This window comes from Bubalus kerabau, chromosome 20 (assembly GCF_029407905.1).
Source record: "Bubalus kerabau isolate K-KA32 ecotype Philippines breed swamp buffalo chromosome 20, PCC_UOA_SB_1v2, whole genome shotgun sequence".
Classification (NCBI taxonomy): Eukaryota; Metazoa; Chordata; class Mammalia; order Artiodactyla; family Bovidae; genus Bubalus; species Bubalus kerabau.
This window is the reverse complement of record NC_073643.1, coordinates 51,173,780-51,197,075: the sequence shown is the minus strand read 5'-3', so window position 1 is coordinate 51,197,075 and position 23,296 is coordinate 51,173,780. Positions and strand designations below refer to the sequence as shown.

The window sequence follows — 23,296 nt, the reverse complement described above, 5'->3', positions numbered from 1 at the left end:
TATTTCTGAAAGATTCATGTTTGTAGAGAGCAAATACAAACACTGTCCATTGGCTATCACTATGGATCAGAGCACCGAGGGCAGATAGTCCAGAGAAATGGGCCCATGGTCCAGATGACAGGAGAGTGTTCCCAAACTGTGAAGGTATCAGCTACTGACAGACTCCAAGGGCTTGTGTGTTTGCATTAGACCATGCTACTGAGTTCATCCCTGGATAAAGAAACTGTTGTAAACTTTATGTCTATGCTTTGCCTCCATCCAGAGTCAAGTCACTTGTCAATATTTCATAGTAATACACTATACTGTTTTCCATTTGTGTAATCTTTATTAATCATATGAGTTAATCAGTATCACTAACACTTTAAAGTATCAGTAACACATTAAAGTATCACTAACACTTTCTGGTGTTTGATCTGGCCTACCTTTCCACAAATGTGGGTCTCTGCAGATTGTTGTCCCTAACTTACTGTGGTGAGGCCAGCCTATCTTCTCAGAGGGATGAACTTGACAGCCCTTGAAATGAGCCATAAGTTAACCAGGGCCTGGAGCTCATATCCAGGTCAAGCAATGCTTGAGCTGGGGTGTAGAGCTTGAAAATCCAGTCCTGACTGTTCTAGATCATTTTCATCGTATGTGTATGTGTTTGTGAGAGAGAGAAGGACACTAACCAATTCTCAATCAGAAGCATCATTCCCTTACTTTTTAATTAAATGTTTGTTTTTATCGCAGCAGTATGTATATACAATTTTAAAAGCCAAAGCATCTTATAAAGTGTGTAATATAAAACTGGTTCCTTGGCTCAACCTGACCACGTCTACCCACTACTCCCGCAAAGCAGCCACTTTGAACTCTTCTTTTGTTCTTCAAGTAGCTTCTACTGCCATTTAAATCTTTAAAATTTTTAGTTATTGTTTATTTTCTTCTTCCCACGGAAAGTGAGGCTGAATTCTCCTGAGTCAGCAAGCCTTTCATTAACCAGTCTTTGCAGTGTTCTCATTGCTTTCATGAGGAAGCACGTTTTTGGAGATACTTACTCATCTATCCCTGAAGTGCTTCTCCAGTCCATGTGTTCTTAACACCCAAGAAAACAAGTTCTTACAATCAAGTGCTCAGGGGCCATCCCCCACAGATTGAGACCAGTGGACTCAGTTGTCAGTTGGATGCCATGTCTGCTGGACCTCCTCTGTTTTGGCCTTTAGGCACTGGGCTGAGCAGGTATAGCACTGCATCTCTTCTCCCCAGTTTGGGACTGGCCTGGGGCAGTGGCCAGACCTTACTATCACGCAGCCCTCTAAGAGAAAAGCAACTCATGAAGGGAGCCAGAGTATCACCCACTGGTCCCCTCCATTCTTATGATCTAGAGGTCAGAGAACCTGTTGAGGAGGTATGTGCTGCCGTGGTAGAGGTGGCGCCTCACATCAGATTTTCCCCTCGGCCCAGGAATTCCTGTTGAAGATTTTCTGCGTGTTCCGGAACCTGATGAAGATGAGTGTCTTTCCTCGGGACTGGATGGTGATGAGACTTCTTACAAGCAAGTGAGTGTGGAAGGGCCCTGCGCCAGCCTCCACGCAGCTGTCCCCAGAATATTACATGTGAGAGAAGAAGCTAGATGGAAACTTGTCAAGGTCAAAGCTGTGGGGACAGAGAGGAGAGGGTTTAAATGTGAAAGTGTTTGGAAGCGCAGTCAGCAGGACTTTGCCATTTACCAAAGTTCAAGGAGGAGAAACAGTTCAGAAGTAGAGTCTAAGTGCCTGGCAGATGGTGTCATGGTAAGGGTAGGAAAGGAACTTTTATGAATGTGAGCTGTGATACCAGAGGAGGGCTCCTGCTTGAGGAGGGCCTGATCATTGGCCTCTGTGCTCTGTGGTTTCAGGCAGCATCCCAAGCCCTCCTCTTGACTTGATTTGTGTTTTCTGCCAGACACTGCTCGTCCCCCACAGCTAGTGCTAATTACTCACCCAAGACTGTGAGGCTCTGCCCACCTCTGACACTGGCCACAGAATTCACTCCAAGGTTGACCCTGCTTGTCTGCCCCATTCATATTTCTGCCCTGTGGTTCTCACTGGCAAAGCGAACAAGTCATGTGGGTGGTAGGGTGCTTGTTGTTGGGTCCCCTTGTGCTCAGGAGAAGGCCACTTGGCATCCACTCTCTAGCCTACTGCCTCCTCCCTCTGATCGGCCTTTTACATCGGCATTATGCAGAATGTAGTGAAATTATTTGTGTTAGATTTATTAGCAAGGTATCAGGATGGTCTTTCTACTCTGTACCTTTTATAGTGCTCCTTTTTTTTGAAAACTACAAACGTTTCATACAGAACAGAAGAATGGTTATAAATAGTGTTGCAGAGATATTTCCTTAAATAGTGGATTTTCCATTTGACCCCCTCTTGTTTCTGTCTCTTAGTTCTACTCAGAGCACTTCAGGCTCTCCAGCCCATTCTGCAGGAGCAAGCCTCTTCTTTCAAGGCTTTTACTTTTCAAATTTATTTGCTGGTAATGAGTCTCTCTAATGCACTGTTTTTGCCTTGCCCCTCTTCTGCACCAGAGCTTAGGTGGTCATTGTTAGGTGTAAGCTCCTTTGCCAGGCATCCAATGCCCTTGGTAATTAAACCCTTACTCGCCTGTCTCACTTCACTTTCTCTCTCCCTTAACCTGTGCTCTTGACTGTAGCAAGCCAGCCTCACATTAACCCTTAAACATGCCCAAGCAAAAATTGAGAGTGATATTCTAGATCAAAGGCTGAAATCAAATTTCTTACACATGAAAATAACAGTATATGATAAAAGTAGAGATTTAATAACTAAACCCCTGTTAATCAAGTGGAGTAATAGAATGATACTCTTAAGTCCTCTGTTGGTCATAATACAGGTTCATTTTCCTAAGATTCCCCCAAATACTAGAATTACTCTTTGAACTGGAAGAAGCCTGAAAGAACCATGAAACCTTACTCCCCTCCTTTTATAGGGAAACTGTGGCCAAAGAAAAGTAGTGCCAAGACCAGGTATCAGCAGAGCTTGGTCTAGAACCCACTGGTAGGGCACTTCTCCACAGGGGGTTTTTTGTAGGGTTTGTGCCATGTATTCCTCTCAGTTGGGCTTCCAGGTGGCTTAGGGCTAAAGAATCCACCTGCCAATGCAGGAGACATGGGTTCTATCTCTGGGTTGGGAGGATCCCCTGGAGAAGGAAATGGCAGCCCCCTCCAGTATTCTTGCCTGGGAAATCCCATAGGGAGAGGAGCCTGGTGGGCTGTGGTCCATGGGGTCGCAAAGAGTCGGACACAACTGAGCACGCACACACATCCTTCTCCCTTAAAATCACATCTTACACGAGAGCTACTTGTACTCAGGAAGCTTGCACATGGGCCGCAGACCCCGGATGCTCAGCTGTAGGGTGCCATTGTCAGTCCTTTAACTCTGCCGGCACCTTGTCCCCACTGCAGCATCATAGTCACCACTGTCCAGTACCTGTCTTCTGCGCTGCACAAGAATTTCACAGAGACAGACTTCGACTTTAAGGTAGGAGCTCCTAAGATCCGTCACTGTCTTTGTAATAACCATAGAAAGCCAAAAACCAGACTCCCTGTTTTCATTTTTGTTTTTGTTTTACTTAAAACAGCTGTTTTATTTTGCTCACAGGTTTGCAGGTCAGGAATTTGAGAAGGATTCAGCTAAGTGTCTGATAGGTGGCAGGGGGCTTTCTTAATCTGTTCATAGTATCAAACAGCTTCCAGGCTTGATAATGATTAGAGTATAATCTAAGAAACCCCTGTTGGAGACGCTGGGAGCCAGAAACCCATGAGTTTGTTTTCCAGTCCAGAATCAACACTGTTGGTTTCAGAGAAGTCAAGAAAGCAGGGGAAAGTCCTGTTTGCAAAGATATTTTCTAAAAATCAAGATCTTAACACTGAAATGAATTCTGTGCTACATGCATATATTTAGACTCTCTCCTTGCAAGGTTAAGAACTCAGGCTGTCACATATTTCCTCTTTCTCTCTCTCTCTAGGTGTGGAATTCTTATTTTAGCCTGGCAGTTCTGTTCATAAATCAGCCAAGCCTTCAGCTAGAAATCATTACTTCCACCAAGAGGAAGAAGATTCTAGATAAGTAAGACATATGTCCCTTATTCATCTTCCTACATGTGCCCAGATGGGGTTATGTTTCCAGGAGGGGCTCCTAGAGACGTCCACAAGGTTCTCATTGAGGTGGCTTCCCAAGGAGCCAAGTGAGAGAGCTCAACTGAGAGCAAAATGACTTTGTCTTTTGGAAAGCGCTAGAAACAGAGCTGAAATGCTGGCCTCCTGTCTTCCTGAACCTTCTCGTGCTAATAGCTGGTTCCTGTGTTCTATTCCCAGGTACGGGGACATGCGTGTGATGATGGCTTATGAACTCTTCAGCATGTGGCAGAATTTGGGTAGGTCTTTTCTCCACACTCTTCCCTTACACATATTGCATGGCCAAATAAGAAGTTACAAGACTAATTACTTCCCCCAGGTTTTATGAATGTTAATTCAGACCCAAGAGAGCTTCACATATCTTTAGCATAACACCTCAGATGGATGGTATAGTGTAGCACATGTGCACAAAGCCCTTGGCAGGGAGAGTTAAGCAGAGAAATAAGACCCCAGCGATACATATGCACAGACCCTTTTTTGAGAACAAAAGTCAAAAGGAGAAAAAGATGAGGCTGTAAGAATATAATGTCTGAGGCTCTAAGAGTATAAGATCCTCTGAGCTGTCCATGTCCCAGTACAGATGTCACAGGCCCAGAAGCCCAGTCAGCACATGAGCAAGGGTAGCTGTTCTTTTTAGTAAAGATTGAAACCCTTCATGGGTCTCTGGCATTCAGGCATCCAGACGAGGTTCCCACTGCCAGGTACATGTACGAAGGGAACTGCTGCATCTAGGTGAGACTGATTTTAGTCTCCTTTCTTTCGACAGCTTCTCTTTGCAGCATCTCTAATATTCAGCACTTTGAATCTTGAAATTGTCAGGTTTTGGTGGAATCCTTGGGGTGCCCTGGTAACTAGGTGGGCCGTCCTTTGCTTCTGTCGGCTTCTTAGATAGGCCTGCCTGGCTGCCAGAGAAGCTGCTGCTGTTCTTCCCAGTGAGATCTGCTTTCAACTAAGCTCATGACTCTGAAGTCTTAGGAAGGATGGCCATAACATCTCATAGTCCTCCATCAACCATCCTGGTCACAACCCTAGAAGCAGCAAGCAAGATGCAAGGCATTTCTGCCAGCCCTGGGGCCTTGCATCCCTGAGTGGGGCTGCATTTCCCCAAACCAGCTCTCTAGCTTCAGTGCTCATACCCTCTGCATCCAGCACTGTCCAGATATAAATGTTCACCCTGAAGTTGATTCTGAAATTCCCAGAAACACAAGGGACCAGCTATACCAAATACCAAGATTGGAATATGCAGAATCTGCCTCCAGGCTAGCTAACACTTGCTCCTTAGGTAGGCTTTCAACATGGAAGAATTCAAAAACCATGTCAGATTTCCCCCAAGAAAGCCATTCTTGCCTCATTGTTTTTGGTGGAAATGACATTTTCTAGTTCTCAGGAACTGATTTTGCTTGACTGTAACAGTCACTACACAGGCCCACAGTTTGTTCCCTGAGTCTCTGAAGGACTGAAAACAGAGCTCTGGAAGATGGTTCACTCTGTTTCACCTTTACAAGGAAGAGAAAAGTTCTGGCCCGTAGTCTTCAAGACTGGCCCTGGATTCTGGGAACATGCCCCAACTGACAGGCTAGTCACAGGGAAATTCATACTACACTCTTCCCGTGGGCAGACCTCATTAAGAAAATTGAGAGATGAGCCAAGCTGGTTTGAATAAATACAGTGCTACCATCAAAAATGCAATGTGAAGGCAAGGGGTGGGATCGGAGGTACACGTAGAGAGTCTCTCAGCCAGTCTGTCAAGGTACGGCTGTGCAGGAGGCTCCTGCTAACTCAAGAGGGGGACTCTTAGGCACATTTGAGCACCGATGATGAAGAGGCTTGTGGACTTCAGACGTCTAGCAGACCGAACATCCTCATCACTTAAATGCCTCTGGGTACAGGCAGAAATCCCAGGGTCAGTGCATTGTGTTTAAGCAGAAATTGATGAATTTTCCTTGCTGAATAAATACTATGAACAGACTATCGGAAACTATTGCAGGATACTCAGAAATCCTATTCTATCTAGAGTAGTGACTCTGCTCCTGGACTCAGGATGATTTTCAGATAGTCTGTAGAACCTCCCAGCAAATTCTTTGGAAAGAATTTGTACCTGTTGAATTTTCTTTCAACTGGACTGAGCCAATTTAGTCTGCAAACTCTTAAAAAGCCAAGGGAAGGGAATATCTCAGAAGCCCATAGAGGAGAGCTTTCTGTGTCCTCTGATGCTCCCGGTAAAGGTCAGATCATGTGCTGTGGCCCTACTCGGGAAGCTTCTGTGGCTGGAGCATATACTTCTATCTGCTGGGTTGTGTTGTGCAGGTGAACATAAGATCCACTTCATTCCGGGAATGATTGGCCCGTTCCTGGGTGTGACACTGGTCCCACAGCCTGAAGTGCGGAATATCATGATTCCCATCTTTCACGACATGATGGACTGGGAGCAGAGGAAAAACGGCAACTTCAAACAGGTGAGACCCCCACCCCCCGCCAGTGGTGTTAGGGTACTCTTCCCTGGAATGGACCCCTTTTACCCTGGCACATGATGCAGATTGCCAGGCTGTAGTTCTAGTGTAGTTCTTGGCCGTCTTGAGTCCCATCCAAGGGTTTCCCTCCCTTGCTGGCCAGAAGTGATTTGTGGATTTTCTTCATAAAGTGCTATCAGAGAAGAATCGGAGGAAAAGAACTGAACATCATGTGAAAGGACTTTTCTGATCAAGGAGAGAGTGACTGAGACTGTAACCTCCCAGCTTCACTCAGAGGGCGGTCCCAGGAGCATGTTGTCTTTTCTCTCTCAAGGTTCCCCAGTGCATATGGTCCAGGCATTTTCTATGGCTAGAGCCCAGACCAGAAAACTTATTAGAGCTGAGAACTTCACAGACTCCTGCACAGAGGGCTGGGCCCATGAGGGATAAGTGCTTGGTTTCTGACCACGTGGCTTCAGGCTGTGCCTCTGGGCGGTTCCTCTGCCACCCCTAAAGTGGAGGAGAGGTCCCCTGCCCTTGTATCTGTAGCTCCAAGGAATAGGACTAGGAACAACAGATAGAAAACAGTGGTGGTAATACCAGTTTTAGCCAATAAAAGGAATAACTTGCTCGCAAAAAGTGATTTGCTATAAACTGGCCTGGTTTCAGAGATGCGGAACTCCTCTCTGTTGGTGGTTCTCAAACAGAAGCTCCCTGGAGTCCTCTAGGGAAGAGTTCTCTGTTGCCTTGGGGACTGTAATCACTCCCCTCTAAGCTCCCTCCCAACTCTGTGATTCTGGGAAGAACCAGTGGTCTTAGAGTGAGTGATTCTAACACTGAGCAACAGACAGGGCAAACAGTAATTTTTTAATTTTTATTTATGTATTTTTATATTTACAAAGAGTAAAATTCACTCTTTGGGATTTACAGCTCTGTAAATTTTGGCAGACACATGAAAGTCATGTAACCACCATCACAATCAAGATTTAAAAAAAAAATTTTAATTCCTAAAATTTCCATCTCGCTACCCCTTTATAGTCAAACCCTTCCCCTACCTTTAACCTGTGGCAACCATTGATCTTTTCTCCATCACTGTCATTGTGCCTTTTCCAGAGTGTCATGTAAAGAGAATCATGTAGACTGTAGCCTCTTGAGACTGACTTCTTTCACTTAGAACAGTATGATTGCATCAATTATCTTTGTTGTTATTCAGTCGATCAGTCGTGTCCAATTCTTTTCAACCCCTTGGACTGCAGCACACCAGGCTTCCCTGTCCTTCACCATCTCCCAGAGCTTTCTCAAACTCATGCCCATTGAGTCGGTGATGCCATCCAACCATCTTGTCCTCTGTCATCCCTTTCTCTTCCTGCCTTCAATCTTTTGCAGCATCAGGGTCTTTTCTAATGAGTTGGTTCTTCACATCAGGTGGCCAAAGTATTGAAGCTTCAGCTTTAGCATCAGTCCTTCCAATGAATATTCAGGATGATCTCCTTTAGGATTGACTGGTTTGATCTCCTTGCAGTCCAAGGACTCTTATGAATCTTCTCCAACACCACCATTCAAAAGCATCAATTCTTTGGTGCTCAGTCTTTTTTATGGTCCAACTCTGTCACTGTTTACACTTTTTCCCCGTCTATTTGCCATAAAGTGATGGAACTGGATGCCATGATCTTAGTTTTTTGAATGTTGAGTTTTAAACCAGCTTTTTCACTCTCCTTCCATAAATAAAAATTTCACCTTCATCAAGAGGGTCTTTAATTCCTCTTCACTTTCTGCCATAAGGGTGGTGTCATCTGTATATCTAAATTCCAGCTTGTGCTTCATTCAACTGGTGTTTCACATAATGTACTCTGCATATAAGTTAAATAAGCAGGGTGACAATATACAGCCTTGATGTACTCCTTTCCAATTTTGAACCAGTCCATTGTTCCATGTCCAGTACTAACTGCTGCATCTTGACCTACATAGAGGTTTCACGGGAGGCAGGTAAGGTGGTCTGGTATTCTCATCTCTTTTTAAGAATTTTCCACAATTTGTTGTGATCCATACTCAAAGGCTTTAGCATAGTCAATGCAGGAGGCAGGTAAGGTGGTCTGGTATTCCCATCTCTTTTTAAGAATTTTCCACAGTCAAAGGCTTTATAGTCAATGAAGCAGAAGTAGATGTTCTTCTGGAATTCTCTTTTTCTCTGATCCAGCGGATATTGGCAATTTGATCTCTGGTTCCTCTGCCTTTTCTAAAGCCAGCTTAAACATCTGAAAGTTCTTGATTCATGTACTGTTGAAGCCTTGCTTTTAGAATTTTGAGCATTACTTTGCTAGCATATGAAATGAGTGCAATTGTACAGTAGTTTGAATGTTCTTTGGCATTGCCCTTCTTTGGGATTGGAATGAAAACTGACCTTTTCTTTTCAAGAATATTGGTTTTATAAAATAAAAGTAACTCCACAGACCTGAAATGTTCAGTATTACCAATTATGACGTTATATTTGAAGACCTTAGCATTTTGTGTAACCTAGAGACATTGATTTTGCATACATTGATCTTTAGTGTCACATTTTAAATTTCTCAGTTTCTCTTAGTAACTTCTCCCTTTATCAGCACTACAGGGAGTGAAGAAGTACTGTCCCTAAATCCTTCCATCACCAGCTCCTTTGCCTAATATAGAAGTTCTGACCCTGGAATAGGCCTCAGAATGACCTGAGAGCTTGTAAAAACACAGATTGCTGACCCCCCACAACCCCTGAGTTTTTGATCCAGTGGAGCCTGGGAATTTGTGTTTCTAATAAGATCTCTGGTGACTTGCTGCTGCTGGCCAGGGAGCCATTTTGAGAACTCCAGGAAACGGCTGTGCCCATTTTTGCACCGTCGTACCCTCTGCTGCTCCAGGTCCCCTCCCACCTTTGCCCTGTTCTGGAAAGCACAACCTATACCTGCGTGTGTGAAGAGAGATCCCTACCTGACTTTGCATGACCCCAGGCAAGTCCCTGCTGGCACCTTTTCTCCTCACAGAGAAAGGCAGATGACCTCAATCCCAAGGACTGCAGTCCTCAGACTTTGTGTGTCTTCCGAAAAGTATATTCAAGCAGCTGACTCATTAGGCCAAATGTAGATGTACAGCCATCTCCACCCTGGCCGTAGCAGACTGCTATAAAAGGGCCATATTTATTCATCCATTTTCATTTTCCACTGATAGGATTTCAAAAGCCATAATTGCCTTCAATGACTTTTCTAATTCAGTTATTCTTTTACTACTTCATTGCCTTAGGACTCTGGCCTTGTGTAGAATGAGAAAATGCCTTTTGTTATAGCTCATTATTAAATGGAGCCATACCACTTTTTGTTGATATAATATATACAAATAATTGCACAGGACCACATTTCAAAGGTTAATGAGCAGTTTAAAAGATTTTTTTAAATCTTATATCACTTTAAAACTTATTTCTCACTTCAGAGTAAATGCATTGAGGCCTATTAGGAAAGTGACTGAGCACTGTTGAAAGCCTTGCAAATTAGTGGGTTAGGAATGGATGCAGTGTTGCTCCTCACAGTTTGGGAATCCAGTAACAAGTGCAAGGGCCCCCAGTGACAAGGCAGCTGCAGGGGCAGCAGCAGTCCAAGGGTTCTGGGTCCTGTGAGGACAAAGAATGGAGCCTTTTCTCCTCAAGGACAATCTCTGAAGGAAACCCATCTCCCTCAGTGCAAACGAATGTCAGCCATTAAGGTCAGGACCAGCCCCCAGCAAGCATCCTTTGTGACTGGCTGACGGAGGGTAAAGTTCTAACCAAATATGTCTTGGGAAATAGATAGGGAAACAGTGTCAGACTTTATTTTTGGGGGCTCCAAAATCACTGCAGATGGTGACTGCAGCCATGAAATTAAAAGACGCTTACTCCTTGGAAGAAAAGTTATGAGCAACCTAGATAGCATATTCAAAAGCAGAGACATTACTTTGCCAACAAAGGTCCGTCTAGTCAAGGCTATGGTTTTTCCTGTGGTCATGTATGGATGTGAGAGTTGGACTGTGAAGAAAGCTGAGCGCCGAAGAATTGATGCTTTTGAACTGTGGTGTTGGAGAAGACTCTTGAGAGTCCCTTGGGTTGCAAGGAGATCCAACCAGTCCATTCTGAAGGAGATCAGCCCTGGGATTTCTTTGGAGGGAATGATGCTGAAGCTGAAACTCCAATACTTGGCCACCTGATGCGAAGAGTTGACTCATTGGAAAAGACTCTGATGCTGGGAGGGATTGGGGGCGGGAGGAGAAGGGGACGACAGAGGATGAGATGACTAGATGGCATCACGGACTCAATGGACGTGAGTTTGAGTGAACTCCGGGAGTTGGTGATGGACAGGGAGGCCTGGTGTGCTGGGATTCATGGGGTCGCAAAGAGTCGGACACGACTGAGCGACTGAACTGATGTCTTATACATACAAATTCTCTTGAATGAGAATTTTTAAGAAAGAAAAGCAACACTTGACAAATGCATCTTTTGGATCCAAAATACTTCTCTTTCCAGAGAGTCCTTGCCTTTTGCCCCTAGTCTGGGAAAAGAGTATCTGAGATGTACGTGTAAGCTCCAGCTCTTACTTAAACCCCCAGAGTGGGATCCCTTCCTGATGGGGGGAGACAGGGTGGCCTCCCGGTGCTGTAGGTGAGATCCCACCTTCTCCAGAATTTCTTTGGTACAAGAACAAAAGCAGGAAGCAGTTCCCCAGTGTCCTCACCCATCACAGAAGGCTGGATTTCGCATCCTTACCCTGAGCTCATTTCGGGTTTACAAAATCTCTGCTTCCCTCTAGGTGGAGGCCGAGCTGATTGACAAGCTGGACAGCATGGTGTCAGAAGGGAAAGGCGATGAGAGCTACAGGGAGCTCTTCGGCCTGCTGTAAGCTGCTTCAGCCCGAGGCACCCCACGTTGGAGTAGAGGGTGAAGTGGGCTAATGAAGGGTAGGGGTGCAGCCTGTTCTGGGCAGGCTTCAGAGTGTGGGTATCAGGAGAGACCCAGGTTGTTGCTGGTGGTAGCAATGCTCACCTTCTGTCAACAGAAAAGAGACTTCATGACAGCAGGCTCTCTCAGGGATTATCGTAGTTAACTGAAAGATGTAGACACAGATAGTAACTCTGAGCTCTTGGGTTTGCCAATAGGAAGAGGATCATCATATGTCTTCATACCATGTACTGTATCCTAGTTGGGCAAACAGCTCATGGGGACTCAATAAGGGCTCAGTGCTGGCCTTTCTGAGGAGGGGAAGGGGTTTAAATCTCAGCTTTGTAAGATTGTACAGTCAGCTTGAAAAATGCTACCATCCATTTTGTGATTTAAACAAGTTATACCCCCTTTCCAGACCAGTTTCACTTGTGAAACAGGGTGGCTATACTGACTGAATGTCAGGGCTCCCAGGTCCACCACTATGGCTTCTGTCCTGAGTTGATGGGGCCACAAAACCTGGCAAGACCCAGCTATAGGGCTCAGTCTAAAGGAGGGACATAGGAGAGCCGTGGTCCTCCCACATAGGCAGTAAATTGGGTTTTTTATCTTCCCGAAAAGCAAAATGTGAAGACATTTACAGCTTTAGAGCCCCCTCCCATCTCATTCATTGTTTCTAGCTGTGAGATTTTCTAGCTGTAGCATTTTGAAGATAAGCTTATAACATATTTTCTGTTAATTATACTGTACATTTGCTTAGAATTTTACAGTGGACAAAATATGTTGACATTTCTGATTTAATCCTCACAATACATCTGTGAGGTGGGCAGGGCAGAGAGTATTCTGATGAGTAAAAATAATGCAGCTGAGCTTGGAGAGCTGGTGGCATTGCCCTCAGTTGCGTGGCCACTAAGAAGCATGTCTGGGGATACCACCCAGACATTCCAGTTTCAAGAGGGGGAAATCTTTCTCCTGTACCCTGTGTATGTAGTTTGTTCCTTGATGAGTCATGGAATAAAATGTGAATTCATTTGAAACTTAAATAATTTTAATTTGTGAAAATGAATCCATCCCTAGGGTTTCTCTTTTGGCCAGAGATGTTTCTAATTATGGAAATAAGGAAGCGAAGTCTCTTCCTAAGCCACTCACTGATGATTTTACTACAAAGGAAAAAGCACAAAAATAACTTGGAGTTCGTAATTACCTGGCAAAGAAGTGTTTCATAAACTCTTTTGAGTCATGTCTGAGAACTAAAAGCCACTGATAACCGTGGAGCAGCATTTCCCAATTTATGTTTAGGAGAAGATGTTTGTGTAGGTACACTGGGGGATGTAGATCATGGGCTAATCAGTTTAGAAAAGACTCAGTGAAAGAAAATTAAACAAAGCTCTGTATTATAGAACTTCTCAAAGCCTTCAATATGCAGAAAGGTGTGAAAAATCTCTTCAGAGGAGGGTGTAGTGATCTACCAGTTTCATGCTTGTTTGCTCACAGAACACCTCTTGTCCCCCAGGACAGCAGAGCTCTGTAGAACATAGTTTGGGAAATGTGTACACAGTAGCTTTTCCCACACAGCTCAGAGGTGAGAACCAATGATCCTGCCATCTTGCTGCAGGAAGATGGGTCACCTGGGAAACCCTCACTGTCTCAGAGGCCCCATCTCAGGTTAGACGCTCTGTGCAGGGAAGACAGTTGGCATCACTATAGCATTAACAACAGTCAGGCTATGGGTGTGAGTCCCCACTTCGGGTCCCTGGCTGAGCCCTCTACTCTAGGGGACTCTCATGACCTCAGGGAGCTAGGGCCAGTGTACAAAGGAGTCAGCAGCAAGACCTGCACCTGGGATCATCAGTGGGAAGGTAGAGGATCTCAGAAGCCAGGTTCTTTGGAGAAATCAGAGCCTACCTGGAGATAATAGGAGCACGGGCTGACAAGTGAGAAAAGGACCCAGGCATGTAGCTCTTGGCTCTGGCCGTTTTCTATGGAAGTCTCCTGTGACAGAGGAGATGACCAGGTATAACTCTTGGACTCACTCTCTGTCCTTCATGCTGGGCCCTCAAGACTGATTGCAGTCTTACCCTTGGTCTACATGAAAAGGCTGGTCAGCGTGTTTGCTGAGGATGGTTCTGAGCAGTGATAGAGGCGGCCAGCCAGTTGGCAAAGCCAGGTCTCTCCCTCAGTGGACTGGTCCTCAGCTGCTTCCTCAGAACAGCTCTCACAGGGTGTACCCCTACAGGGGCTGGGGCTCTGAAGCTTCTCCCTCAGCTCAGGGGCATCCTTACAAGCTCACACAGGACAATGGAAGACATGTTCATTTGTTGCTGTCCATTCAGTAATTGCTTTGTCTTTGCTTTCTGCTGCATGGAGTAGAACCCAGCTGTTTGGGCCCTACCCCAGGTAAGACTGCCATGTGGTAAGTCTGCCGTCTCCAGATCCATCACAGGCCCCCTGGGCTCTGGGACCTCACTCTGGTGCCCCCCGGGAAGCTCATGAATTGTGCGTTTTGTTTGCTTCTATCAATAGCCTGCTGGAGAAGGTTGAACAGGAAACATGGCGTGAGACCGGCATTTCCTTTGTAACCTCAGTCACCCGCCTCATGGAACGCCTTCTTGACTACAGGTATCTTCTCAGGAACCTACCTGACCTCTTCTCTGGTCACGTGCTCTCCCCAGCAGGAGGATCCCCTGACCTTAAAATTGAGACCACGTGACCACAAGAGGCAGGGCTGTTCTGGTGTTGTGTGCCATCACCAGTCATTAGGAATCTCCTGATTGCCAAGGAGGCAGGGGTGAAAGCCTTCTCTCAGGGGTAGACCAGGGTTTCCTGAGCTTACCACTGATACGTGGGCACATGTACCCTGGAGGTGTCATAGGGACATGTAGCCATCTGGCTTTTCATCCAGAAAAGTCAAGGCTCAGAGGGGTGGGAACAGCAGAAAGGAGGAGAAGGGCTGTCTCCAGAGTGAGAGGGGACCTTAGTACAGACCTTCCTCAGAGCCGTATGGCAGGTGGGCAGAGAAATATCACCCAATACAGAACTGTTGTACTTGTTTGGACCTCCTTGGTGGCTCAGCAGTAAAGAATCTCCCTGCAATGCAGGAGATATGGATTGGACCTCTGAGTTGGGAAGATCCCCTGGAGAAGGAAATGGTAACCCACTCTAATATTCTTGCCTGGAAAATCCCATGGACAGAGGAGCCTGGCAGACTGCAGTCCATGAGGTGGCAAAGAGTCAGACACGACTTACCAATTACACAACAACAGAATTGTGACCCAGGAGGACTTTCACTTCTTTTTTCCAGGGCAAGGGGTAATTTTCCCATGCCTCCATTCTTTGTGTAAAATCTATTTATTTCTGTCCCTTGACCCTGGCCAGGTGTAGATGAGAGGAGGCAGCGTGTGAGCTCAGAGATCTTTATGATATGTGGAGTCTGGGAGTTCACATGTAATCCATTTTTTCCTGAAAGCCTGCCTTCTCAGTCATATCATGGCTTTTGACTTAGCCTAAAAGGAATACTGCCACTGCCACTGGGGCCTTAGTTGTTCTCTCAGTAGAGTTCAGGGGAGCCAAGAGGGCCTTTGGGGAGGTTACAGGGGAAGGTGATAAGGAATGAGGAGGGTATTGATAGAGAAACCAGCCCCAAGCAGTGGTTGTCTTCTCTGTGCTGTGTCTCGTGCAGGTATCAGGGGGGTGCACCTGGGACTCAGGTAGCTGTGTGTACAGGAGGCTTCTTACTGGATTCACAGTCTGGTCCTCATTCTTTCATCTCCTTGTGCTAGGCCACCCCTCCTTGCTAGAGGAGCATGGATTTGATCAGTTCCCACTCTCCTTTGGCAAGGATCCATTCTCAGTGTTCCTGTGTTCTGTGTCTGGCAGGCCAGCCGTGACCCCTCCTGTACCCAAGCCTGTTCAGCAAAAAATGCAGCTCAGGCCTGGCTGAAGCTACCCCTAAATCCTTCCAGTTGGAGGGGATTCCAAGTACTAGAGCACAAGAAGGACACCACAGGGAGAAAAGTCAGTGAGATGATTTATGTGGCGGCTGTGCCATGGTTGCTGGGCTACTGGGTTCTGAAGGCAGGTCCCTGGAGTAGAGTGTATTGGCTTCTCCTAAAAACTGTCCTACAAAATGAAAACTGCCCTTTAAGGACGGCTCTGTGGCTCCCCTTCAGGGAACTTGAGGGTTTAACCTTCTACTTTACTGACATACTTAAGCACTGAAGACGTTGGTAGGTGCTCCTGAATGCCCTGATATAGCCTCTGGGCTCTGTACTCTGCCACCAGAACAAGGGTCCAGCTGAACAGAGATATTTGAGCCCTAGGAATGGGTCCACAGCCTGGAGGAAACACACAGTACAGCCCCATCCGTGGACAAGTTTCTGTTGGGGAGCATCTTCCTCTGGGGTTTGGACACACTGAAGCCTCGGGGACACTGCAGGTCTCTGAGTTGTCCCAGAGGCACCACTTGGTGCATTCATCTTCACTCTCCCCTCCAGGGATTGCATGAAAGGAGAGGAGACAGAGAATAAGAAGATTGGCTGCACTGTTAATCTGATGGTGAGAGAACCTGGGCTCATCCTCCTCTCTGCCTCATGGAGTGGCTTCTGTCCCGCCATGTGTTCGCCTTGTCCTTTCTGCAATACATGGCTACAAGCCTAAGGGTTTGCATCAGGACATTAGCCCTGTCCCTGGAAACTCACATTCCCACTCGGGAAAGGAATACAGTGAGCCTCTCCTTGGACAGAGCTGTAGCCTGGCCTCTTAGCAAGGTCCCACCAACCCTGACATCCTGTTTCCACCACTGATACTCTTCCTCTTTCTCACCACTCAGGACCCCTGCAGACGTGCCAGAGGTTTTGCCCCCAGCAGGGGTGCTTTATGACAGTCCCTTCTCTTTCTGGTGCTGGCCGCCCCCACGGCCTGTCTCCTCCTTCCTGTCCAGCACTCCCAGGGTTTTGGCCAGCTGCCTGGAGCTTAGATACAGCCTCCAGAGGGGGCATCCCCTCTCGCCTTCATGTGTACTTCCTCCTCTCTTACAGAACTTCTACAAATCGGAGATTAATAAAGAGGAGATGTATATCCGCTATATCCATAAGCTCTGTGACATGCATTTGCAGGCAGAAAACTACACAGGTAAGCAGGAAGGGAGAGCCAGGCCTCCTCCTGGGAAAGGACTGGACAGACACGCGCAGCTGACAGGGGAAAGCTCTGAGCTGGGGCCCGCCAGGTGTCAGCAGAGTGTCAGCGCCCACGATGCCCATCCCCTCACCCCTTGCCCTCAACTCCTTTGTAACGTGTGGTGGAGAGAAAGCAGGGGGACCTTGCCCTTGTGCCTGGCTGCCGAGGTTCTTCCACTCCTTTTGCCTCCCGTTCCCCCTCATCTGAGGGTGACCTCCAGATCCCGGGAGCCAGGTTCAGAGCCTCCTGAGCTCTTTGTTGCTCCTCGTGAGCAGAGCCTTTCCGAGGACCTCACAGCTGGGCTGAGTGAGGCCACAGCCCAGGCTCTTCGCCTGACTCGGGGGCCTCCAGAACGTGCTGGCAGACCTGCCTTGTGGTCTGGGCTCTTCCCCTGCAGCCACCCTGCAGCCCCACACTGAGCTCCCAGTGGAGAGGATGGACAGCGTGCACCTGACTTTCTGACAGGCTGGACAAGGGCCCTTTCACTGTATCACAGTTTCGCCCATTACTAAGGCCTTTTCTAAAAGAAAAATTAAAAAACATAGCTGTCACTCTATTTACTGAGTGCCGCTCTGAGTCAGGAAGACAAGTGTACCCACATGTGCCCTGGGTGATCACCTTGTGCCACAGTTCCCCCCAGATTAACCACTTCTTCACCATGGTAACCAGCCACCACATCTTAGCCCTTGAGCCACAAGTGGTGTGACAGGCCAGGAAATTCAGGCTGTTCTTGTCCACGGTGTTACTAGAATGAGATGAATTTGTAAAAATGCAGAAACTTCCTTCCCTATTTTCTGTTAGATGTTAGAGAGTGTTTCACGGAGATTCCACCTTTCCTGACACAGCTTGGCAAGAATTAACTCTGAAATAACTGGGCTGAATCTGCCATCCTCTGCATCCACTTCCACCCACGATCCCAGCAACCCTTTGAGGGGGCAGTGAAGTGATAGACTGAAAAGTTCCATGTATCAGTAGAGGCATTTACTAAACTCCTAGAGGACTGGGATGAGACTAAGAGGCTAGGTCGGGAATTCAGACAGAGAGAAGGTGCTAAGCCTTGCTTCTGGTGGCCTCCAGGAATAACATCTAAAAAGAATATTGACAGAGAAGAAAAAGATTCACATGATTTTCTAAGTTCCACAGAGAGGCCTTGCAGGCCTCACAGGCTTGTCCCCACAGTCAGAAAGGGCTTCGCAGCTCCAGTGAGGAGTCACGTGCATCCCTGGGCAGGAAGGCTGGTCGCCAGAGCGTAGGTGGAGAGGCAGAGGTGAGCAGGGCCTGGGAAGGCTGTGGGCAAGCAAGCCTGGCTAAAACTGGAAGTGGGTCACAAGATAATTAGAAAAGAGATTGTCCACAGTCATGGGGACCAGATTTGAATGGGGCCTTGAAGGCCAGACAGAAGCTCAAGCTAATTAAGTTGCCAGTAGGAGATGCCCGCCAAAAAGGAGCAAAAGAACAGGATGGAGCAGGCTGTGTGATGAGGACCCAGAGCAGCAGCTGTAATTCAGTGTGACTCACTCCTGGGGGTTAGGAAGCCACGGTATTGAGCCACGGCTGTTTTAGAAACCCTCCCTAGCAGCTCCATGTGTACGGGAGACGTCACCAGTCCTCGGCCCTGGGCCCAGCATCAGCTGTAGTTTCCTCTATGAGTGGAGCCCTTCACACAGTTAGCACCAAACACTCCTGCTCTCTGGTCCCTTTAGAAATGGTCAAGATGAGGAGAAAGGGTCATTCCCAGGGCCATGCTGAGGTCAGAAAGTGGAGCTGGAGGTATGGAGGCTGGCTGTGGATGGCCGAGGAAAGCCTGTCAGAGCTCACCCCTCCGATCCAGTTCTGAGTAGGTTGGGAAAGAAGCGCTAGTCCCTTGAGCAAAAGGGAACCCAGGAGCTCTCTCTGACATGGCAGTGTGCCCCAGAGCAAAGCGGCCTGTGCACCAACCCTGGGGTACCTGAGCCACACCTTATCCAGAGCCCAGAGCAGGTGACCAGGCTGAGGAAGGACGGTATCCACTAGGTCCCTTTGTGCTGTGGTCAAGGGCTGGTGGGTGGCTGGACAGCCCCTCTCTCAGGTGTGGTACCCGGCATCCCTGACCTGGGCTGTGCACACCAGGTCCCCGGGCACCTGGCTGCCCCGGGACCTCGCTAGAGCCTGTCCCCACAGAAGCTGCGTTCACTCTGCTCCTCTACTGCGAGCTGCTGCAGTGGGAGGAGCGGCCCCTGCGGGAGTTCCTCCACTACCCATCCCAGACGGAGTGGCAGCGGAAAGAGGGGCTGTGCCGCAAGATCATCCACTACTTCAACAAAGGCAAGGTGAGTGTCCCCAGGCGAGACTTCGAGTGCCTCGGCCCCTACTGGGCTCCATGGCACCTTAACCCTGCAGGGGTGGCAATAGCTGCAGAGGGTGCTGTGAGGGGTGGTGAGGAGGTGGGTGCCCATGTGCATGCATTGGATTTGGAGGCAGCATGACTTTCTCCAGGGAAAAAAAATAACAGCTTAATTCTGTGGCTTGGAAGCCAGTTGCAAATTGAGAGTGTAAAAGACAACCCCACATGCCAGCTTTGCACATCTGTAAATACTAATGCTCCAAGATCAGGGGCTTCTGGGCCCCCTGCTTGTGTGTATTAGATTTACTTAGGTTACTGGAGCATTCTGATCCACCATAGAAAATGTGAGCCATAAAAATGAATGGATTTTAACCACAGCCAAAGGAGGCCCTTACTGCCTCCTGTCCATGTTCTTGTCTTGGGTCTCTCTTCCTTATAACACCATCCAGGTTCCTCTCACAGGCTTGTCCCCTGTTAAACTTGACTCTCTGGAATTAGCAGGCATCGTCAGCATTGGTTCAGACTTCCTTGGAACTTCCCTACCATCCTGCTCCAATCTCTGGGAGAGTTCTTGTGGGGCCCTCTGACCACCTGCTGTTGGGTGTGCCCCATACACTGGAAAGGCTAGGTTTGTGTAACTTGTTGAAGCTGTTCTCTCATTACTCAGCTTTGAGCACGTCTTAGAAAGCTAAACTAGGATCATGCAGGGATCTATAGTGGCTGAACACCAGACTTGAATGAAAAAAATTTTTAATGAGTTATTTCATCATAAAAAAGATTAAAACATTAATACCTTTTGCCCATAACTCAGAAAACATTCATCAGGTTTATACAGCATGGGAGACTTCTGTTTGTCAAAAACATCCACCCACGTTAGGGAATGCGCTGGTAAGTAGGAACCTGTCCGAAACCTCAGGAGCTCTCATTCCACCCAGCCCGGAAAGGAGATCCATGCCTTGCTCTCAGCCAGCCACACATGACTGAGCGACAGAGCCAGCCCAAAGCATCCTCTCCTTGCTGGTCCAGAGATGGACTGAGGGCTCCATGCCAGCTCTTCCTGGCATGCAGTCCACCTGGAGCTGCCACCTACCCATGTGCCCAGTGAGCCCTCCCAGCTCAGAGGCACTGGCGTAAGCAAGGTGTGAGCGTGCAGGAGTGCTGTTAGTGTATTAGGTCTCTTTTCTTGCCATGAGCATAGAGCACAGAGAAGAGCTGTGCTTATATGACTGAGCCTACCCGTGGATCATTTGAGCATTCATGGTCCCCTTTTCACTCCACACTACAATAGTGTTAAAAAAGCAGATTTAACGCTAAGTATGAACAAGGGAAGGGTCTCACAGGTGGCTCAGTGGTAAAGAATCTGCCTGCCAATGCAGGAGACATGGGTGCAATCCCTGGGTCGGGAAGATCCCCTGGAGAAGGAAATGGCAACCGACTGCAGTATTCTTGCCTGGCAAATCCCATGGATAGAGGAGCCTGATGGGCTACTGTCCCTGGGATTGCAAAAGAGTCAGACACCACTTAGCAACTAAACCACAGCAGCAGCAACGTGGACAAGGGAGGGTAATGCAAAGCCTGCCTGAAGATTGTGAATGCGCAGGAAGGGGAGAAGGACTGAGAGGCTCTGTAGGCCACCTTCTCAGCAATCTCCCACTCCTTCTGCCTTTGCTGTGAATTGCTGGGGGAGGTGCTTCTGTGCTCAGTACAGACCACTCAGTGAGCCCTTCCATGAGCTCATCCTCTCAGGGTATTTATCAGAGGCCTTCTCCTGGGCTTGTATAGAAGGTGTGACTTTTCTGTTTCTGTTCCTCCATACCTGATGGAGTCAGTGGATAGGGCTAACCCCTTCTCTTGAAAGCATTCAGGGCCTTTTTTCTAAAGGCTCCAGAAAAGCAAACCCTGGCTGATACAGAAAAAGTACTTCCAAAGGGTTCTCAGTGCCAGGAGGAAAGTGAGCTTGGCAGTCAGAGGAGGGCAGGAAGAGAGAAGACTGCAAGGGAGCAGGGGCAGGCAATGAGGTTCTTGACCTCAGCACTTCTAGCACAGCCCAGCTCACAGCCACTTTCCTCCCACTCCTAGTCTCTCTGTTACCCGCCACATACAGACGACCCCATCTCCTTTGGTCCCACGTTTCTCTCCTGAGTATCTAGAAGGACTGAACCAGAAGTCCAGCTCGTGGCCACAGCTTTGCCCAGGGTCATTCCCTCCAGTGGTAAGGTGGTCAGCCTAGGAAACTGGGCCAAGGTGATTTGGGTTGTGGTCACAGAGGTCAGCTCTCCCAGGCCAGACAAGGATAGAGGGACATTCCAAAGGGTGTGCCCAGATGGGAGTTAAAAGAATGAAGGGAAGATGAGAAGATGGGAGGCAGTCCTTCATCCCAGGGAAGAGGGAGCAGATAGGAAGGGAACCCCTGCATATCTGGCACACAGACCATCAGGTATGAACCAGCCCTCCCTGTGGGGGTGGGCTTGGGCCCTGCTGCCCAGGGCTGCTGTTGCTCACACTCCTTGGAAGGAAGGACAGATCTGTTACTTCTGATACATTGTGTGTAAACAGAAGTACAGAGACTGCCCGTCTGGAGTCCTGGCTTTTGCCTGCCTTTCCAGTTTGAGCAGAGTGAGCCAAGTCAGTGCAGCTTCCGTTCCTGTGAGTGAGGGCAGCATGGATGTACAAACACACATCTGCCCAGGTGGGTGGAAGTGACTGGATTTGAGACACCAGTTAGGAGTTGTGGGCTGCTTTGCCTCCTGCCTTTCTGGCAAGAGAAAAGAGGTAGATGGTATGCATCATACCTGCCGAGCATTCCCTCTCTGTGCTCTGAGGTTGCCCTCAGAACCCCCAGTATTCCAGCACAACCCTAAAAGCTCACCCTTTGGGTGGGATGTAGGTGCAGGCTTGGAGCAGCAAGGCTACAAATGAGGACAGAGATGCCAGTGAGGCAGATAAGCACTGATCCTCGTAGGAGAGGAGATCAGCTTTCCTAGGAGCTGCTGTGTCAGCAGGCAGAGCGCCCTGAGGCTCACATGGGGCCGTCAGCACCTAAATGAGCAGTTCCCCATGGGGTGCTCCTTGCAAGCTGGCCGGCTGTCTGCACACACACCGCTTAGCCAGGCTCTGTGGAACTGCCTGCCAGGCAGACCCTTCACTAAAACCTGCCCAAGCAGCACTTGGAGCTAGAGAGAGGACAGACACGTGCCCCCTTTAAAGCTGCAGTGTGGGGACACAAGAGGCTTTCTAGCTCCCTGAGGCAGAGGAACTGTATTGGAGCAGAGAATCAGAGTCTATTTAAAATTCTCTTTGGTTTGTTTCAACATTTTTAATTGGTCCTTCAGGTCAAGCCATATTGCATTAATTTCTTCAAAGGATAGAAATAATGTGCTCTTTTTAGGAAACACAGTCCTGAATAAAATAGTGTTGTCCTTCTCCCTGATGCTATTTCAAATCTATGTTTTTAATAAAGTCCTTATTAAACATTCATACTAAAACCCTGATGGGTGAAATTACATGATGTCTGAGATCTGCTTCCAAAACTGTAGGGAGGAGTAAGTGAGATGTGAATGATACAAAACTGACTCTGAGTTGGTCATGGTTGAGGCTGGGTTATGAGTACCTAGGGGTTCATACTTCTGTGTTTCCATATGCTTAAAGTTTTCCTATAATAAAAAATTTTAATTAGTATTTAGAAGTTGGGGAGAAGAGCCTATCTAAAATACCAAGTAAACCTTTGATTCCCAATCTCCCTAAGAGAGAAAGCACTATATTAAAAAGAGGAGGAAATGGACAGTGTTGGCCCTTGGTGAAAGCTGCCATTAGATGGGCCTGCCACCATAATAGGAGCCACACCACAGAAACAGCCTGAGACCTGATTAGACAAGGATTATCTGAAGCCTACTCTAAAGAGTAGAATATCTCTATAAAGGAAATTGTTGGACCTACTGCCAAATCCTTGGGTAGCTACTTCCTTCTTAGCTTCCATACTTCTTTCTAAGCTTAAATCATCTTAACTTAAAAGTCATTATTTCCTGCATTAACTCATTAAATAAATCTTGATTGAGTACCTGCTCATGCCTGGCCTGGTTCTAGGCTCTGAAGATAAAGGATATAAACAGACCCTGCCCTCATGCAGCTTTTCATCTAATTATGACTAGCACAACATAAAAATAAATACTTCTTAGCCCAGAAATAAACCCATATACCAACAGTCAATTAATCTTTGACAAAGGAGGCAAGAATATACAATGAAGAAAAGA

At 47.5% G+C, this 23,296-nt stretch overlaps 1 protein-coding gene across 1 annotated transcript in view; it reads left to right on the top strand.

Annotated features, from left to right (window-relative positions):
• DOCK3 (dedicator of cytokinesis 3) overlaps positions 1-23,296 on the top strand; it is a 287,503-nt gene that overhangs the window by 235,857 nt on the left and 28,350 nt on the right. Inside the window, exons 28-38 of the mRNA XM_055557421.1 lie at positions 1,441-1,535; positions 3,440-3,515; positions 4,003-4,103; positions 4,352-4,410; positions 6,479-6,627; positions 11,421-11,506; positions 13,919-13,945; positions 14,072-14,167; positions 16,042-16,102; positions 16,585-16,678; positions 18,884-19,032. Coding sequence (XP_055413396.1) covers positions 1,441-1,535; positions 3,440-3,515; positions 4,003-4,103; positions 4,352-4,410; positions 6,479-6,627; positions 11,421-11,506; positions 13,919-13,945; positions 14,072-14,167; positions 16,042-16,102; positions 16,585-16,678; positions 18,884-19,032 — 993 coding nt within the window. The remainder of the gene's footprint in view (positions 1-1,440; positions 1,536-3,439; positions 3,516-4,002; positions 4,104-4,351; positions 4,411-6,478; positions 6,628-11,420; positions 11,507-13,918; positions 13,946-14,071; positions 14,168-16,041; positions 16,103-16,584; positions 16,679-18,883; positions 19,033-23,296) is intronic.